We start from the raw sequence: 18,061 nt of genomic DNA on the forward strand, positions 1-18,061 counted from the left end.
TCAAATGGATGTATTGGAATAATAGAGATAAATATCATTCAGGCTAATTAATCAGGCGGTGTTACAACATTTTCAGCATTTGCTGTTTTAAAATCATCTTTCTTTTTAGTACATTTTCCATACATTTTGTATAATATTCATTTAATTTGCTGTTTAATGTTTAAATACTTTATTTCAGTTCCTGACATTAAAGTACACTATACTGTTTGAAGGTTAAGGGCCTGTAAAATTTAGTAAAATCTTTTTTCTTTTATTTTTTTAAAGAAATCTCATACCAACCAATGGTGAATTTGATTTTAAAAAATCTGTAATATTGTGAAATATTATTACAATTTAAAATAACCATTATTGGTTTTGATATATTTTGAAATGTAATTTATTCCTGCGATGGTAAAGCTGAATTTTATCCAGTTCTCAGTGTCACATTAGCCTTCAAAAATCCTTCATATATACTGATTTGGTGCTCATGATATATTTCCTCTTATTTTAAATGTAGACTGTTGTGCAGCTTCATTTTTTTTTTTTTTTTTTTGTGGAAACTGTGATGCATTTTTTCAGGATTTTTTGATGAATAGAAAGTTTAAATAAACCATTTATTTAAAATATAAACCTTTAGTCATTTTGTAAAGTTTTTACTGTTACTTTTGCTCAGTTTAAACTATCCTTGCTGTATAAATATATGAATGCTTTAAAATGAATAAATAAAAATAAATTAAATAAATACAAGTTTAACAGACTTCAGCCTGGAACAGTACTGTACCTCTATGTTATAAAATGGATTATTCCAGTCCTGGCTTCTCATTGGACAATACAGAGCTCCAGCTGTTATATTCTGTGATATAAGCTGCACAGCTTCCATATTTAAATAATTTTGGTGTATAAAGTGTCTACTCCACCAGCTGTATTAAAACTATCCCTCTGGGTTGGTAGCATCTAGCCTCCCCAAAACACTTTCACACATACAGAGTGAATTGTTTTCACAAGCTTCCCTCTCTGTTACACAATTTCTCTCTGACAGAAGAACCTTGAGAAGTGTTACTAAACACTTCTACAATATGAAAAGAGAAATGTTTTAATACTGACAACTCTTTCATTCCTTCTGACATATGTCTGTTCTCTGCTGTCCGAGTCTCTCCGCAACTCGAATGTGTCTTTAAACAGGATTTCTGCATGCTTGTGTGTGAGTTTAAGAGTATGCGGCATCAAAATTCCCCTCCTGCATTCATCCTTCTCCCTCCTTCCAGTGAGGCTCCATTGTTTAACAGTTGCTTGGCATCTGACACCAGCCGGCTATGGAACCTTTGATGTGGCTCAGATGATGTGATATCCATCCTGGGACATAAAAGAACGCCCCACCTTCCTGTTTTTCCACCGCATTTTCAATGCACAGCATCGGGTCTGACTACAAGCGACTGTCTCACACACATGTGAACTTGAGGGGAGTCATCAGTTATTAGATAGCTCATCATACTCCTCCACTGAGGGGGGAGAGCGAGAGGAGGAGAAAGGAGGGAGAGAGAGGGATGTGTGATTATGAAGTCATCAGCCATGAACCGGTGGGGTAGGGGAGAAGCGCGCGTCCTTAGGGAGCCATTGATTGGTGACCATGTGTTTGTGGCCGATAGACTGTGAAATGGTGTGTTGCTGCACGGCTGTGCCGCACCTGCGTCCCACCAAGGTGATTGATTGGTTTGGTCATGTGGAATGTTCCCATCTGGTCTAGAGTAATCCATTTCACTCTCTCTTGCTGTCTCATATCAGGGAGTAACGGGCATTGGCTGGAGAGGGTGGTTAAGTTAGGGACCGCAGAGGTCAAAAGATAACATTCCCCCCCCCCAGTAACAACAGAAAATCACATTGCGCAGACCTGGTCATCCCATTGACTTTCTGAGGTGGGGGTGTTTGGACAAATCCAGCTGCTGTGTGTACTGACAAGTCCACACACAGTTCCCTCTTCCCCATCTGGTGAGTCAGGAGATCCTGCGAACCTGTGAGATTCTCAGTGGGTTGTTCTCAGCAAGAGGGAAGAGAGTCACTGCATAGATGTTCACATGTGGATTTCTAGAACGTCATCTTTACTTCATAATTGAAAAATATATATAGTTTGAGTTGCTGTTCTTACATCAGGGTCTTCAACAAGGGATTTGCAGTGCATTACAGGATATATATATATATTTTTTACAAAATTATTTTTGTATGAATCAGTTAAGAGGCTGTTCTTACATTAGGTGTCTTCAACACGCTCCTGTTGTAGAGTGATGACTCCCCTTAAGACGGCAGTCTCGTTCTCCACTCCCGTAATCCTATTCAATCTTTTTTCCATCTTCCTTCTGATTTGTCCTCTCTCCCTCCTTTTAATTGATCTATTCATTCCATCTAATGACTAATTACATATCAGAGCGCATCAGCAGAGGCATTCACCATTGTAGAACATAATAATCAATGACATTTCAACAAAGAAAAAAATAAATATGCAAATAAGAGCTCATTAACATTTGCGCTAGCTGTTTGAATAATGCTACTGCTGACAAGACTGTAATTAACAGAAATTGATGCTGAGCTCAGGGGTAGCATGTGTTTGAGGTTGTGCCCCTCTGTGCATTTCGCTGGCAAAGAACAGCCCCCTTCACCCCTTTGCTACCTGCTCGGGTGGGTTCATGCAAAGGAGGGCCTTGGATTCGGGCCCCGTCCTTGCCGACTGTCAAACAGAACTCGTCTTAACATCAAAAGCCTTGAAAAAAATGGAGAGATACACAAACACTCCAGACGAGGAAACAAAGGGATCCATTTTAAAAGCCACACAACCAGTGAGTGGGTGTGTGGCTTTGTTTGGCATTGCGATGTCTGTGATTGTGTGTTTGCTTGTTTTTGTGTGGGCATCGAGCATTCAGGACTCTGCACTGATAGCTCAAGGTTCATGCCGACAGAAACTTTAGACAGCTGTAGAGCTTTCTTTTTCTTTACCTCACCCTCCCTCCCTCCCTCCCTCCCTCCTTTTGCTGGCCTCCAAGTTTAGCCCCAGCCCCCCGCTCTGCTTTCCTGCCTGCTTTCCTGTTTTTGTCAGGAACTTTAAGAGAAAATGCAGCAAACACAATAAAGTGGTTTATGTCAGTTTTTGGACAGCCCAATGTGCTGATTATAACAAGTTGAAAGAATTTCCTTTATTGCGCGTGTTAGCCTCGCCATATGGCTCAACACAGAACATTAACTTGACAGGGATAATGAATTACACCGGGGTTCCAGAACTCAGAACATGAAATTCAGACAAGGGAACGTGGATGGACTTCTTGGGGACGAAGGACATGAGAGGTTCATTTGCATTTGGTGTTAACTGCTATAAGGTATCAACCTCCTTGTCGTGTGTATATACATATCTTGGTTTGTTTGGAAAGACCCAGTGAGGTCCTTGGAATGTACTAGAATGAGAGGAAGAGAGCAAGCAAGAGAGCAGGGAGGGATGGAGAGAGAGAGAAAGAGAGAGAGAGAGAGAGAGAGATGGAGGCTGTGGAGTGTAGCTACTAATTGGCTGTTTTTGTGGCTGCGCTTTTCAATTGATCCCCTGAGATGCTTAGATCTCTACCTATCTGAGTACCAAAACAAGAGCTCTGGTCTTGCCTGCCAGAGCTGTGATCAATAGGGCGCCACCCCAAGAGCCTCTCTACACGGTCACGTTTTAATTGTTCCATGCTTCTGAATGTAATATCAATATTAAGTATCGTCAGCCTATTTATTCCCTTATTAAACCCCTCAACAGGACTCAACACATCCCTCGTTTGTGTTGGCACTTGTGATGGTGCATCAATGGTATTTACATACTCCAGTGACTGTTAAACAAATCTCTGGGCTGGTGTATCCAAAGTGAGATGATGTTGGCGCCGATACAGGATGACTGTCTCCGTGACGGGCTCTGCAGTTGTTTTTGTGTTTTTGTTAGTTTGTCCTGTCTTTAGTTATATTCCTGCAATCAGTTTCACCAGGGACGAATTGCTGGACATTCGTCAACACACATCTCCCGATATATCACAGGTTTTCGACTATTCTGATGTTTTGCTGGACATTCTTGTCGGCGGAGCGGCTGCCCTGATCACACGCTTCAAGAGGACGCGCAGATGGGGAAAAAGAGCTGGCCCACTCGTGAGACTCAGATAACGTGGATTTCGAACGCCGTTGCCTAGCATCCATCTGGCAAATCTCCGCTCTCTACCCAACAAAACGGACAAACTGCTTCTGCTCTCTTGGACAAATAAGGATTTCTCACACTCTGCTGCTCTGTGTTTCACGGAAACTTGGCTGAATGATGCCATACCGGACAGCGCGCTCCATCTGCCGGACTTTCAGCTATTCAGAGCGGACCGCGAAGCAGAATCAACGGGGAAATCACCCGGCGGCGGGACATGCTTTTACATCAATGAACGGTGGTGTACAGATGTAACCGTGTTAAAGAAGATGTGCTGCTCAAATCTCGAAGCACTCTTCATTAACTGCAAGTCGTTCTATTCGCCGCGGGAGTTTCACTCGTTCATTCTGGTGAGTGTTTACATTCCTCCGCAAGCGCACGTGAGCTCAGCTTTACAGAAACTCGCTGATCAGATCATACAGAACAACAACACCCGGACTCCATTTTAATCATTCTTGGGGACTTTAATAAAGCCAACCTCTCCCGTGAACTGCCAAAATACAGACAGCATGTTACATGTCCCACAAGAGACAGTAATATATTGGATCACTGTTACACCACAATAAAGGATGCATATCACTCTGTTCCATGAGCAGCTTTGGGACATTCTGATCACCTTCTGGTTCATCTTATACTGACCTACAGGCAGAAACTAAAATCAGCTTAACCTGTATTAAGGACTGTAAAAAGATGGACTTATGAAGCAGAGCAGGATTTACAATCTTGTTTTGACCACACTGACTGGAGTATTTTTGAAACTGCTGCCATCAATCTGGATGAACTCACAGAGACCGTAACATCATATATCAGTTTCTGTGAGGATATATACATTCCTACCAGGACTCAACTAAATTACAACAATGACAAACCGTGGTTCACTGCAAAACTCAGACAGCTCCGTCAGGCCAAAGAAGATGCTTACATGAAGGGGGACAATGTCTTGTATAAACAGAGATCAAAGTGGCAAAGAGGAATTATTCTGGAAAAATAAGGACTCAGTTTACTTCGAACGACTCCGCATCAGTGTGGAAAAGTCTAAAGAAGATCACCAATTACAAGACACCACCACCCAGCACTGTGGAGAATCAACGACTGGCATACGATCTGAACGAGTTTTACTGCAGGTTTGAAAAAACACCCATCACCTGCCCTGAACGCTTCCCCAAAAAACCATTCACACCATTCACAACTCCTGTAAGCCATCCTGTACACCTCTCCAAACAACCGTTCACACCATAAACAACTCCTGCAACCCGCCCTGAACACAACTCCAATCAAGCGCTCTCACCATTCACACCTCCTGCATCCCCCCTCTCCCCCACACCTGCAATTCAGATCAGCGAGGATTCGGTGCACCAGGTCTTCTGGAAGCAGAAAAGGAAAAAAGCACCAGGCCCAGATTGTGTTACACCAGCCTGTCTGAAATCCTGTGCTGACCAGCTGGCCCCCATCTTCACAAAGATCTTCAACAGGTCGCTGGAGCTGTGCGAAGTCCCTTCATGCTTCAAACGCTCCACCATCATCCCCATCCCAAAGAAATCCAAAATAACAGGACTAAATGACTACAGGCCTGTGGCTCTAACGTCTGTGGTCATGAAGTCATTTGAAAAACTGGTGCTGGCCCACCTGAAGGACATCACTAGACCCTTGCTGGATCCTCTTCAGTTTCCATACAGAGCAAACAGGTCTGTGGACGATGCAGTAAACATTGGACTGCATTATGTTCTGCAACACCTAGACAGACCGGGGACTTATGTGAGGATCCTGTTTGTGGACTTCAGCTCGGCCTTTAACACGATCATCCCAAACCTCCTCCTGCCCAAACTAACTCAGCTCTCCTTGCCCACCTCCGTCTGTCAGTGGATCAACAGCTTCCTGACAGACAGGCAGCAGCTAGTGAGGCTGGGAAAATACACATCCAGCACCCGTACAATCAGCACCGGAGCTCCCCAGGGCTGTGTTCTCTCCCCACTGCTCTTCTCCCTGTACACTAACGATTGCACATCTAAGGACCCCTCTGTCAAGCTCCTGAAGTTTGCAGACGACATCACACTCATCGGCCTCATTCTGGATGGTGCCGAGTCTGCTTACAGACAGGAGGTTAAAGAGCTGGCTGTCTGGTGCCGTCTCAACAACCTGGAGCTTAACACACTCAAAACAGTGGAGATGATCGTGGACTTTAGGAGAAACCCCCCTGCACCCCCCCCACCCCCCACTCACCATCATGAACAGCACTGTGACTGCAGTGGAGTCATTCAGGTTCCTGGGCACCACTATCTCTCAGGACCTGAAGTGGGACATTCACAATGACTCCATTGTGAAAAAGGCCCAGCAGAAGTTGTACTTCCTTAGCCAGCTGAGGACGTTTAGCCTGCCACAGGAGCTGCTGAAACAGTTCTACTCCACCATCATCGAATCCATCCTCTGCACTTCAGTAACTGTCTGGTTCAGCTCAGCTTCTAAATCTGACCTCAGAAGACTACAGAGGGTAGTCCGGACTGCTGAGCGAATCATCGGTTCAACTCTCCCATCTATTCAAGAACTGTACTTATCCGGAGTGAGCAAAAGGACTGGCAAAATCACTCTGGACCCCTCACATCCAGCACACTCCCTCTTTGAGCTGTTGCCATCTGGTCGACGCTACAGAGCACTGAGCACCAGAATGACCAGACACAGGAAAAGTTTCTTCCCTCAGGCAATCCATCTAATGAACAATTGATAAAAACAATTTTATATTTATATATACATACACTTATTTATCTAACACACATACTTAGCGTACACTTAACTTTTTTGCACATAATATACCTGTACATACATAATGCTCATTGTAATATACCTGCCATACATTGTCAATTTGTATATTTTCGTTCCTTACCTACCTATTTGTATTTTTGTATTTTTATGTATTATTCAAATTTGTGTTTTTTGTTCTGTCACTGTCATTATGTTGCACTGCGGAGCTTCTGTCACGAAAACAAATTCCTCGTATGTGTGAACATACCTTGCAATAAAGCTCATTCTGATTCTGATGTGGTGTTAAAACATACTCATTTGCAGAGTTCTGTCAACAGATGCAAACCTGTAAATTAATATTTGATCATTCAGATCTTATGGTTTGTGGGCTAACAAATAGAAAAAAGTCATGTGCGTTCATGGTTTCTCATTGATTCCACTCTTTCATTCAATGATCACACTGGTAAAGTAGTACTATGTAAAATCTCTCATATTCTATTCTCTCTCAGTCTGCAGAATGCAGAACTGTTACACATGCCTTCGTCACATCTCAACTAGATTACTGTTATTCACTTCAGCTAATAATATCAAACGACTGCAATCTGTTCAAAACTCTGCAGCTCTCTTCACATTACCCCAATCCTCGGTCACCTTCATTGGCTTCCGGTTTCCTTGTGCATAAACTACAAGATACTAAATCTCACTTATAAAGCTCTCCATAATAAACATGATCCTGCATATTTATCTGACTTCTGTCTTATCTTCCTTGGGTCTTGGAAAGGTGCTTTATAAATACAAATTATTATTATTATTATACTATTAGTTTGACTGCACATAGAGCCTCTGTATTTGTGTTACGTTGTGGTCTGCAACATGTTTGCATGAACACATGTGATGCCAGGCGCTCATCACACGGAAGCGCATGTCAACACCTGGACGTCTCCTTGTTGCTTCTCTCAGTTCCTTGTGGGGAAATTGATGAATTCATTTTCGCTTCCATCCATCACTCCTCCACAGCCCTTGTTTTCCCCTGAGAGACAGGGTGAAAAACACCGTTGCTGACAAGCATTGCCGGGCGATGCCGCAGAAGAATATTGCTCTATTTTCTCTCTTTCTACTCTTCGCAAATCAAGGAGGGCTGATATGAAGACTGTTTTAAGAGCTCTGTTGTGATAACACAGGCCTGTGGTGAGAGATATCCAACAGAAGACGTGCTCATACCTAGCAAAGTTTTTTCTTTTTCCAGTGTATACTGTTCCCTTGGTTTTGATGATCTCAGAAGGTCTGAATGTTAGTTTGATCATAGTTTTGAACATCCTTACTTTTGATAAGTTATGAGTCTGAAATCATCTTTAAAAGCTCATAGGAATCCCATTCATGAATATTGAGAGTATTTCAAGGAAGGTTCCACCTGTACAATCCTCTAGTTAAGTGCCTTGTTCAATGACATATTGGTGACAGGACTAGTCTGTGTCTCGTGTCTTGATTGGCCTGGACAAGCTGCAACTGTTAAGCCAGCTGTTCACTTACCAACTCAAAACATCTTGATAACAGTAGAGCATTTCATAGCCACTGGCTGTTGTTGTTGAAATCTTGCCACTCTTCAGTAGCAGGGTCTTTTACATTCACTGTTTAAAAATGGTAGAGGTGTGATAAGTGAAACAAGTGCCTTTGATATTTCTCATGGTTTCATTTGTTGCAGTGCTGCATTTTGAAACCCAAATCAATGTGAAACTCTCTTAAAGGGATAGTTCACCCAAAAATGAGAATTCTGTCATCACTTAAGCCCCTTTCACACTGCAAACACGGGTAATGTGTCCCGGCAATTGTTCCCGGTTCGCTAGATTTTGCACTTTCACACTGCCAGTGATTACCCAGGATATGTGCGTGTTTTCACACACAACCCGTAAAGATCCCGTAACGACACGTGACATCAGGGCGTGACGTGTAATCTACGAGTCAAAAACACTAAGCATGTTAACTTTCACTGAAGCTGGCGAACGATCTCAGCTTCAGCGCGGAAAGTGAGGAACTAACTGATCTCTGCTTCTTTACAGTTTGCACATATTGTTTCGTCGCTAACGTTGATCTTCCTTCAAAACAGCCGGTAAAAGAGTCGCGCGATAACTTGCATCATCACTTTGACACGGCATTAGATCTGGCTTTTGTTCACATAGCGCTCGTCCCGGGATTGAACCCGGCAATGTTACTAGGTCCCCGACCTGGGTTCAGTCCCGGAATCAATCCCGGGACGTGTTTGCTTTCACACAGAAGGCGACCCGGCAATGTTCCGGCAATATGCTGGGTCCGACGTGCAGTGTGAAAGGGGCTTTAGTCACTCTCATGTCATTCCAAACCTGTATGAATTTATTCTGTGGAGCACAAATGATATTTTGAAAATTGTGTTGGTTTTTTTCATCCACGCAATGAAAATCGATGGGGTCCAGTGTTGATTGAACCCAAACATTCTTCAAAATATATTTCAAAAAGAAGACATACAGGTTTGGAAATTACATGAGGGTGAGTAAATTTTGACACAATTTGAATTTTTGTGTGAATAAGTGTAAAAGCTGATTCTAATTGCCAAATCCTTTGCATTTGTTGGTAAAGAGAATATGAAGAGATTCTGTTGATTGTAGTCAAGAATCTATATGGAAAAATTAGGCCAGTACATATAATATTTTTAGGTTGTTGCTGATAACTGATAAATGGCTCATAAAAAATAGTAAGTAAAGTATATTTAAGCATCACATCATTATAATATACAGAGGATATTAATTTTGAGATTTGCTGAAGATTATTTTTAAGTGTAAATTGTTAGTGTTTTTTAAAGATGCTTTATATTATCAAGTACAGTAAACAGCATGCACATGTAAATATGTACCTTATTTTGCATCAAGGAAAAAAGCTATTTTCTGTCAATGTGCATGGCTTCTGATTATTTAGCTGCCATATGTAAATAACTAGAAGAATATCAAACAGCGGTACAAGGTACAAATATCTGCGCTACAAACTCATGTTTCTGATTATGATAAATGAAAATAATGATAAATATCAAATGGCCACACACACACTTGCAATAAAAATAAGGTATATATATATATATATATATATAGACCGATATATAGCCAGTATCTCAATAAATAAAAAATATTTGAGAGCTGTTAGCGTTAACGCTCCCCTGCTGACTTACAAGGTCAAATGCTTCAACTCTCGTAGTTTTTCAAATGTCTATTTAAATGAGCGGACTGCTAGCTACAGCAGCACTGATTCTTATTATCCCAGCTACTTCCCCAAACATTAAACACCACATTCACCATGTCTATCTAACTTGTCTTCAATCATCAGTTTCCTTCTGTTGCGGCCATTCCCTGTAAACATCCTCAGCTCTTCCAGGCTCCCCAGTCACCTGTTTGATAGAGTGTGTGACTGGAACACTCATTAGCTGTGAGTCAGCAGGGGCATTGATAACCTATAGAACGGGAGCTAACCTCCACGCTTCCCCTGTGAAGTGGTGGTGCCGTTGTCCCCCGCATCAACGGCGAGGCCAGAACATTCATCATCTGCAGTCAGATCCTGCTTCTATAATGTATGATGTGTCGCAGTTCAGGGGTAGGCGAGCAGAGAGGGGAGGCCGGGAGAAGCAGTGAGGTGGGTATTGATCAGGCCAACCCCCTTCATCTGACTGTCATCGCTCCGGCTAAGAGGAGGAGGATGTGATAAAATAAAAGGAGGAGAGAGGAGCTTGCTTGGCTGTAGCGGACGTGGCTAATCGGCAGCTTCGACGCCCACTTCTTAAGGTTCATTTTTGGAGAGATTCGCCATAGTGACATCTTCTCACACATGTACTCACTGTCACTTCTTCACACACTCACACACTCTTCTCTCACCTGCTGTCTCGCATATTCTCTGAGCCCTCTCTCTATCTCTCTCTCTCTCTCTCTCTCTCCAAGAGTGTCTTGGCCGAGAGAATAGAGGAATGGAAAGGGTGTTTGTGAGTGAGGGTGTGGAGGGTGGGGGGCAGTGGTCACACAGCTGCGCTAGCTGGCACTGCTTCCTCAAACATCAGAGCCATAGCCAGCAGCCTTCTTGGCACAAACACTCGCCAGTAACACTTAAACAAATTGCTATAGCAGTGGAAGAGCTGTCTTACATTGTTGATTTTTAACATTCCGAGAGACTCCCCCTAACACCCCCCCCCCCCTTTCTTCGCCTTTGGATGCTTTCAGCTTTTGCAGCTCTGTGTTTTGAATGCACGCCCAATAATTTTCCACCACTCGCTCATGTTCTCTCACTTTCTCTCTGAATATCAGGCCATCATGGGTCTCCTCTTCCTCCACAGCTCTCAGAGTCGTTCTTAATTTTTCTGTTCCCCTCTTCCGGTTCATTCTTTTCACACTTTTCTTCATTCGTTCCACCTACATGTCTCCTTCAAAAAAAAAGCAGTATTTTCCCCCGTGTATTTCTTTATTAACAGTTTATTTTTAGTGCATTATAAATAGGATAAATTATTTAATTAATTTATCCTATTTATTTATTTGTTTGTCTATATATATATATATATATATATATATATATATGTGTGCATGCTAAATTATACATATTATAAGCTATTTGTAAATGCTAAATTATATGTATAAAAATTCTTTTTTTTAATATAATTTTTTGATATTTTTCTTACCGATAAAACCCATTTTTTCATTTCATTTATAACGAAATATGTGGGTGATTTTAAAGACGGAAAAGCTCATTAAGATGCGTGTCATAATTTCTGACAGTATGTTGGTGTATGCATGCAGTCAGGTGAATAGGTTCATCTCTTTGTTTGACTTTGCCACTGTTGTTAACGCAGGCCGGCCGTTCACTCTGGCATGCTAGACAGTTAAACGCATGTTTACCGTTCAGATCCTCCGGGACTCCTCCTTAGTGGTTGAGGTTATGGCACTGATCGCATTAAGGTCCCTCGACATGTTACAGCACATGGCTGGGTTACACTGCACGAGAACATGCCAAACCATGCGTGCAACTGCTCGCTGCATCCGAGAGACCCAGACCGAGGGAGGATGTTTATCATGGGTAGCGCTTCCAGCTCTGCCCGGATCTAAAACAACAATGCGTTCCTATAAATTATTCAGCATGGACAGAGAGTGTGTGACAAAACACATGCTGTAAATGAATATTTCAGTACTGTATCTGTAGAGGAAAGACTTCCTGTGTGCGCCACAAACGCAGAAACCTAAACCCAGCTAAGTAGCAAGCCCAGGAAGTCAGGATGAGGGAAAAAAACCTCCTAGCCTTTAAAGTCGCTGAAAGACAGATGTTTTATTCTTTTGTGGTTACTAAGGGGGAGGGATTGCAGTAGTTTGCCCACAACTACACTCCCTCTTCCTTTGTAGGAGCACAAACTCTCAAATGTTATATCACATTGACTGCAGTTTACACCACAGGGGAAGCAGCATTTTCAGTTAAACCACTGTACCTGATTACGGCTGCGTCTCGGGAGGCTACGCCAGCGCAGAAACTCGCACGCTTGCAGACACGTGGCCTCGTGCACCTGAGCACAGCAGAACCGAACCTGAAGCACGGAAGGTGTAACGCAAACACGTTTGCCATCCGATATTAAGTACCAAAAATATTGACCTTCTCCCTGGAGTAAACAGAATTTAGCTTCACTGCTGTGTTTGTTCTAATGTTTGAAAGTCGGATATAAGTATAAGTATAATATATGATGTATTTCCTTTAGGAGTCTTCTGTTTTTTTTCTCACAGAGAGGTTGGAACTGCTGAGTATAGATATTGTGAAGTGCATGATTCATACGGCTGTGTGCTGTGCAATTTTTATTTGCCCCTTGCAAGCTCATGGGCTGTTTCTGCAACCAGAAAAGGATCGAGATGGATTAGTATCGTTGACTGAGACCTGTCTGACCCTGTAGTTTACTGTCTGATTGACACCTAGAAAAAATACACACTGAAGTAAATCACACCTTACTGATGTAATATGAAACATAAATCAGTTCCCTCTGACCTTCAGCAGCCTTTAACTGCCAAAACTCACACAGAATGTGTGAGTTTTGGCAATTATTGTTTGTCTTCCTTGAAATCCCCCTGTTTTTCACATGATTAATGTTTATATGGTTTATGCGTATGGTGCTGTGCTGATTGTTTGTGTCTTTGTGTACCCATAGGCAAGTCTGAGAGGCCTCCGTTCTCTGGTTATGGAAGAGAGCCAGGCATTTCTGGATGCCAGGTAACAACCATAACTTTACTTTGATTATGTTTTTATGTAGTTTTAGTTTTAGTTTGAATCTTACAGGTTTCTCACTTAGCCCCTGATTTATCACAACTACCAAAGTGCTGAAAGTAAACGTGTCAAATACTCCAACACACGGCTAAATGGCTAAAGTCCCTTACATTTTTACACATTACAAGTATATTACACTCGCTAAGACAGAAATATTGTAAAAATGTTACAATGTTCTGAAATATTATTACATTCTAATATAACGTTATTCTATTTTAATATATTCTAAAATATAGTTTATTCCAGTGATGGCATATAGTGTCACATGATAATTCTAATGAGAACAGCTTTAAATTGAAACAGAAATCTTTTGTAATATTATTTTTTTTTTTACTGTCACTTTTGGTAAGTTTAATTTATCCTTGCAACAATATATGTGTGTGTGTGTGTGTGTGTGTGTATCAATAATCAATAATAAGTATACTAATACATTTTTATAATGGTAGAAATGTTGCATAAATGACCATTAATGTATTATTTGTGATATCTAACTAATTTTAACCAAAAACGTAAAGTGGTGCCTAAAATCATTTAATAATCACAACTGGGAAAATGTATCAAAAAGTCTGGAAAATTAATTTGTCAAAACTTGTGGGAACCTTGTTTATAGTTTCTGGTTATTTTTTCACATCAGATAAAGTTGAGAGTGTTTTGTGATGTTTGAATGCTTTCAATCTGAATGTTTTTTTAATAGCTTCTAATATGCAATTTAGAGGGAGTGTTTATGTGTGTGTTGTGTGTAGGGAGCAGGCCTTCGGCACACAGAAACATGACTTTCAGCCCTTCTATTAAAGCAGGGTCACACAGAGCCCGGCCCTGCTCCCCTCCCTCAGCCACACAGATGTTCCAAACAAAGACAGGATTGTGTGAGCACACCACCCTGCTCTGGCTCCCTCGCTCTCCTGCCTGTTCAATCTCTCTGACACGGTTGACGTCAGTCAGTCAAAGAGTATACTTGGAGACCCCCCATACTTTTTTCACTCCACATTTTTTAATCGCCTGTTGTTTGCACTTTTGCTCAGTTTACATTTTGTTCGCCCCCTCTCCAACTTTGTGGTAATGCCTACTGGGAAACCATTAAACTTAATGCCATGGCTAAGAGACAATATTAGAGGAAGGCTACCTCTCCATCTTAAGTGTGAGGTCGGTGCAACTCTCGACCCGGACGACCCTTTAATAATCTCACCCTCCGAGCCCAGCGCACATCTCAGGAGAGGAGAAACACACAAGCGCACCTTTAAAAGCGGCGTGCGGTTTGCAAGCAGTGAATGTCGCTAGTCAGAACGAATGAAAACACGGCTGCCTCTCCGGTGCGTTCGCTCATTCATAAAAGACTTTTCTGAAAGGCAATGCCAGTTCAGACATTTGTGTGGGAACTGGGGAATTTATGCTGGCCTGCAGCTGGACAGATCAGAGCCTGGCAGAGACTCAGTTTGTCTAGTCGCTGAAGAAAAACAGGAAGAGCGAAAAAGCGGTTCGGTTCCTGAGCGAATGTGGGAAGAATGCGTGCTGCATTAATATTCGAAACCCTGTGTGTTAATACGACCACTGCGTCTGCCGCGTGCATATAAACAGATGACTATCAGGTGCAGAGATTATCTGAGAAGCGGTGTTTTTAATACTCGAATCAGGTGCCTAATAACCCAGTCTGCTTCGAAAATTGAGCAATGCACATTGCGGAACCTAATAAAAGGCCCTATTTGTTCAGCGAGTGCCAAGAATGGGAATATCTGCACTAGTAATCTATCAAGTGTTTGGCAGTGATGGGAAGCAGTTACAGGATTTCCAGAAAGCCAAACAGCCCTGTCTTTTTATGAGGTTTGTCATCATTTGCAAGCTAAACCTCTCCCTCAGCAAGGTATTATTGCATCATCTGAACCTGATGTGGAACTGTACACCTTTTATTAAGTTAAATATTCAAACAGTCTCAGCCAGCTGTGGCCCCTGCTTGCCAAGCATCTCATTGGCTGCTTTCCCTTACTAGCAAGTAATTCAGCAACAAAAACAATGAATTTTTACATAGGCTTCGGAAGTGAGAACCGCTTCCTATTTAGAACCATTAACGATTCTTGCACATACATTCTTTGCCTGATGTGGACAGATCAACATACAACGATACTTAAGTGTTTCCTGCATGAAACATTCATCACAAACAGTGTAGTCACATTCATGAACGGTTATGAACCAAGTTTATTTTAGTGAATCAAAACCGTGCAATGCTGCCAATATAATGCAGTTTCTAAACGAATGACTTCTACGACTTTCGTAGTAAATCAGAAATGAACAGCACAAACAGTTTTGCTCGATTTCCAAAGAGATGACCCTTATGAACCCGTTTTTTAGTGAATCAAAACTGTAGTATGACCAATGTGGTTTAATTCCCTAAGCAATGAACTTTACAAGGCAGTTACTACCAGTATAGTCAGATACCTGAACAAATGATAATTAAAGAAATAGTTAACTTAAAATTTAAAATATACTTGCCTTCATGTCATTCTAAACCTGTATAACCTTTCTTCTGGGAAACGAATTTTTTTTAAATGTAATGTGTTTTGTTTTTGTCCGAACAATTCAAATCAGTGGTCACCTAACATTTTTGGTTACCGTTATTCTTTAAAATATCTTCTTTTGTTTTCCAAAGTAAACAATCATAGAATTTTCATTTTTGGATTCTTATAAGTCGATTCTTTTTAGTAAAACAAAACCGAAATGCTTGACCAATGTAGCCAGACTGAATATGCTTTTCCTTACCTTGTACATATGTATGCACCTCTGTAGTTAAGAGGGACTTTATTTGACCATTTGAATTATTTTTTTTTACATCATACCTCCTAAAATTTTACATTTTATTCATTTGTTGCTTGCTGTTGCTTTGCAATGTCTTTGATAACAGCTTACTAAAGGCTACTCTTCCATTGCAATATTGAACCTTGTAGCATGAAATGCCGTGCTGCAAACATGAGAAATGTGAAAATACAGAAGAGATAAGAGGCAAGCGGTACAGAGCTGCATTCAGAGGCATGGTGGCTGTAGCTAAGCTTTGCTCCCGTCCCCTGTGTGGAGGATTATTCTGATTGTTGCGGCAGGATGTAGTTGACAGATGACTGCTATTATCTCCACCAATCTGCCTGACATTTCACTCAGGAAAATGATTGTTCAGATGTGAGTGGGCTCAGAAGCCCCTGTGATTCTGTCAAGTGTTCTTGTAATGAACACTACTTCTCAGTATCCACAAGATTGACCGGACTGTCATGTATGCTGAGTACTTGTTTCAAAGGCTAAACCACAGAAGGCAGTCATTTTCCTCTCACCTGCTAACACACGGCCATGTTCACACATAAACATTCTTATCCTAGAGAGAAATGAGCAGGGCTCTTGTCAGTATATTGTCATTGCGATCACTCATGCTCAGTATTTGGGATTAGGGAACCATAAGTATTAAACTGCGGCGTATAGCTCATCCTGAAATGTTTGTGCAGCAGATGGGAATGATGCCTTAAATCAGTGGTTCTCAACCTTTTTTACTCCCAAGGCCGGCCGCTTCTCTGAATAAATACAGCAAGGCTCCCCAACCTTTTCTATTCACAAAAACCTTTGTATCCTAGTGTTTTGTTACCATTCAATTGCAGGTGATTATTTTTAAACAAATCAAATTCATGATCGGTTTAAACATTCAGTGTTCTTTTTTTTTTTGCAGCTACTATATAGATCCATTCAGAATCACTAAACACGCCAAAATACAAATGAAAATGAAAACATTCTGAATATGTGGAAACTCAGCAAACTTAAGGTACATCAAAGAATAGTTCCTCTGTCCGAGCAAGCGATCGTGTCTGTGTTTGGAGCTTCTAATGCCCTTATGTAGATAAACACCACTGATCCTCTCAAACTTCTCCAAAACACGCTTCTTCAGCAGGTTTTCGTACAGTAATTTGGACAAGTACGTGAATAAACTTAAAGGGATACTCCACTCCAAAATGGCATTATTTTGTCATTAATCACTTACACCCATGTTGTTCCAAACCCGTAAAAGCTTTGTTCGTCTTCTGAACACAACGAAAACCGGGAGGCTTGAAAGACATCATCAGAATAGTCTTCCATCAGACTCTGCCATCAGTGGCTCAATCTGAATTTTATGAAGCAACGATAATACTTTTTGTACGCGAAGAAAACAAAAATACCGACTTTATTCAACAATTCGTCTTTTCTGTGTCTCTCAGCATTACAGTAGCACCATTTAGGGGTCCATCCGCTAAACACAAGCAGTGTACGTTCTTCTGTGTCAGCCACGCCACAAGGATACATTTTCTACATGTATTTACACTTTGATTTGAATGAAAACAGTGAATCCGTGCCGCGCGTCTGACACAGAAGAGTGTACACTGCTTGTGTTCAGCGGGTAGTCTCCAACATTGAGAAAAGTATTCTCATCACTTCATAAAATTCAAACTGAACCACTGATGGCAGATGGACTATTCAGACGATGTCTTTCATACTTTTCTGGACCTTGACAGTGTAATTTACTTTGCAGTCAATGGGACAGTCTCAAGCCTCCTGATTTTAATCCAAAATATCTTAAATTGTGTTCCGAAGACAAACTAAGCTTTTACGGGTTTGGAACCACATGGGCTAAGTGATTAATGACAAAATGTTTATTTTGGAGTGAAGTATCCCTTCGACTGTTTTCAGCAGAAATATGATGTTATAGTGATCAGACATACATGGTTTGTTTGTGCATTAATAATAATGGATACACCTGACACATGCCTAAAGTACGACTCCTGTATATCACTATAATCATCTTTTCCTCGATTATTGTCATCTTCCATCAAAACTTTACTAGCGTGA

General features: G+C 41.4%; 1 protein-coding gene across 6 annotated transcripts in view; it reads left to right on the forward strand.

Annotated features, from left to right (window-relative positions):
• The window catches only part of LOC132108660 (transcription factor 12-like), a 135,131-nt gene that overhangs the window by 73,536 nt on the left and 43,534 nt on the right, over positions 1-18,061 (forward strand). For all 6 annotated transcript variants that reach the window (XM_059515256.1, XM_059515257.1, XM_059515258.1 and 3 more), the window contains one exon: positions 13,098-13,159. In XM_059515256.1, the coding sequence (XP_059371239.1) occupies positions 13,098-13,159 (62 nt within the window). The remainder of the gene's footprint in view (positions 1-13,097; positions 13,160-18,061) is intronic.

Source organism: Carassius carassius, chromosome 2 (genome assembly GCF_963082965.1).
Source record: "Carassius carassius chromosome 2, fCarCar2.1, whole genome shotgun sequence".
NCBI lineage: Eukaryota > Metazoa > Chordata > Actinopteri > Cypriniformes > Cyprinidae > Carassius > Carassius carassius.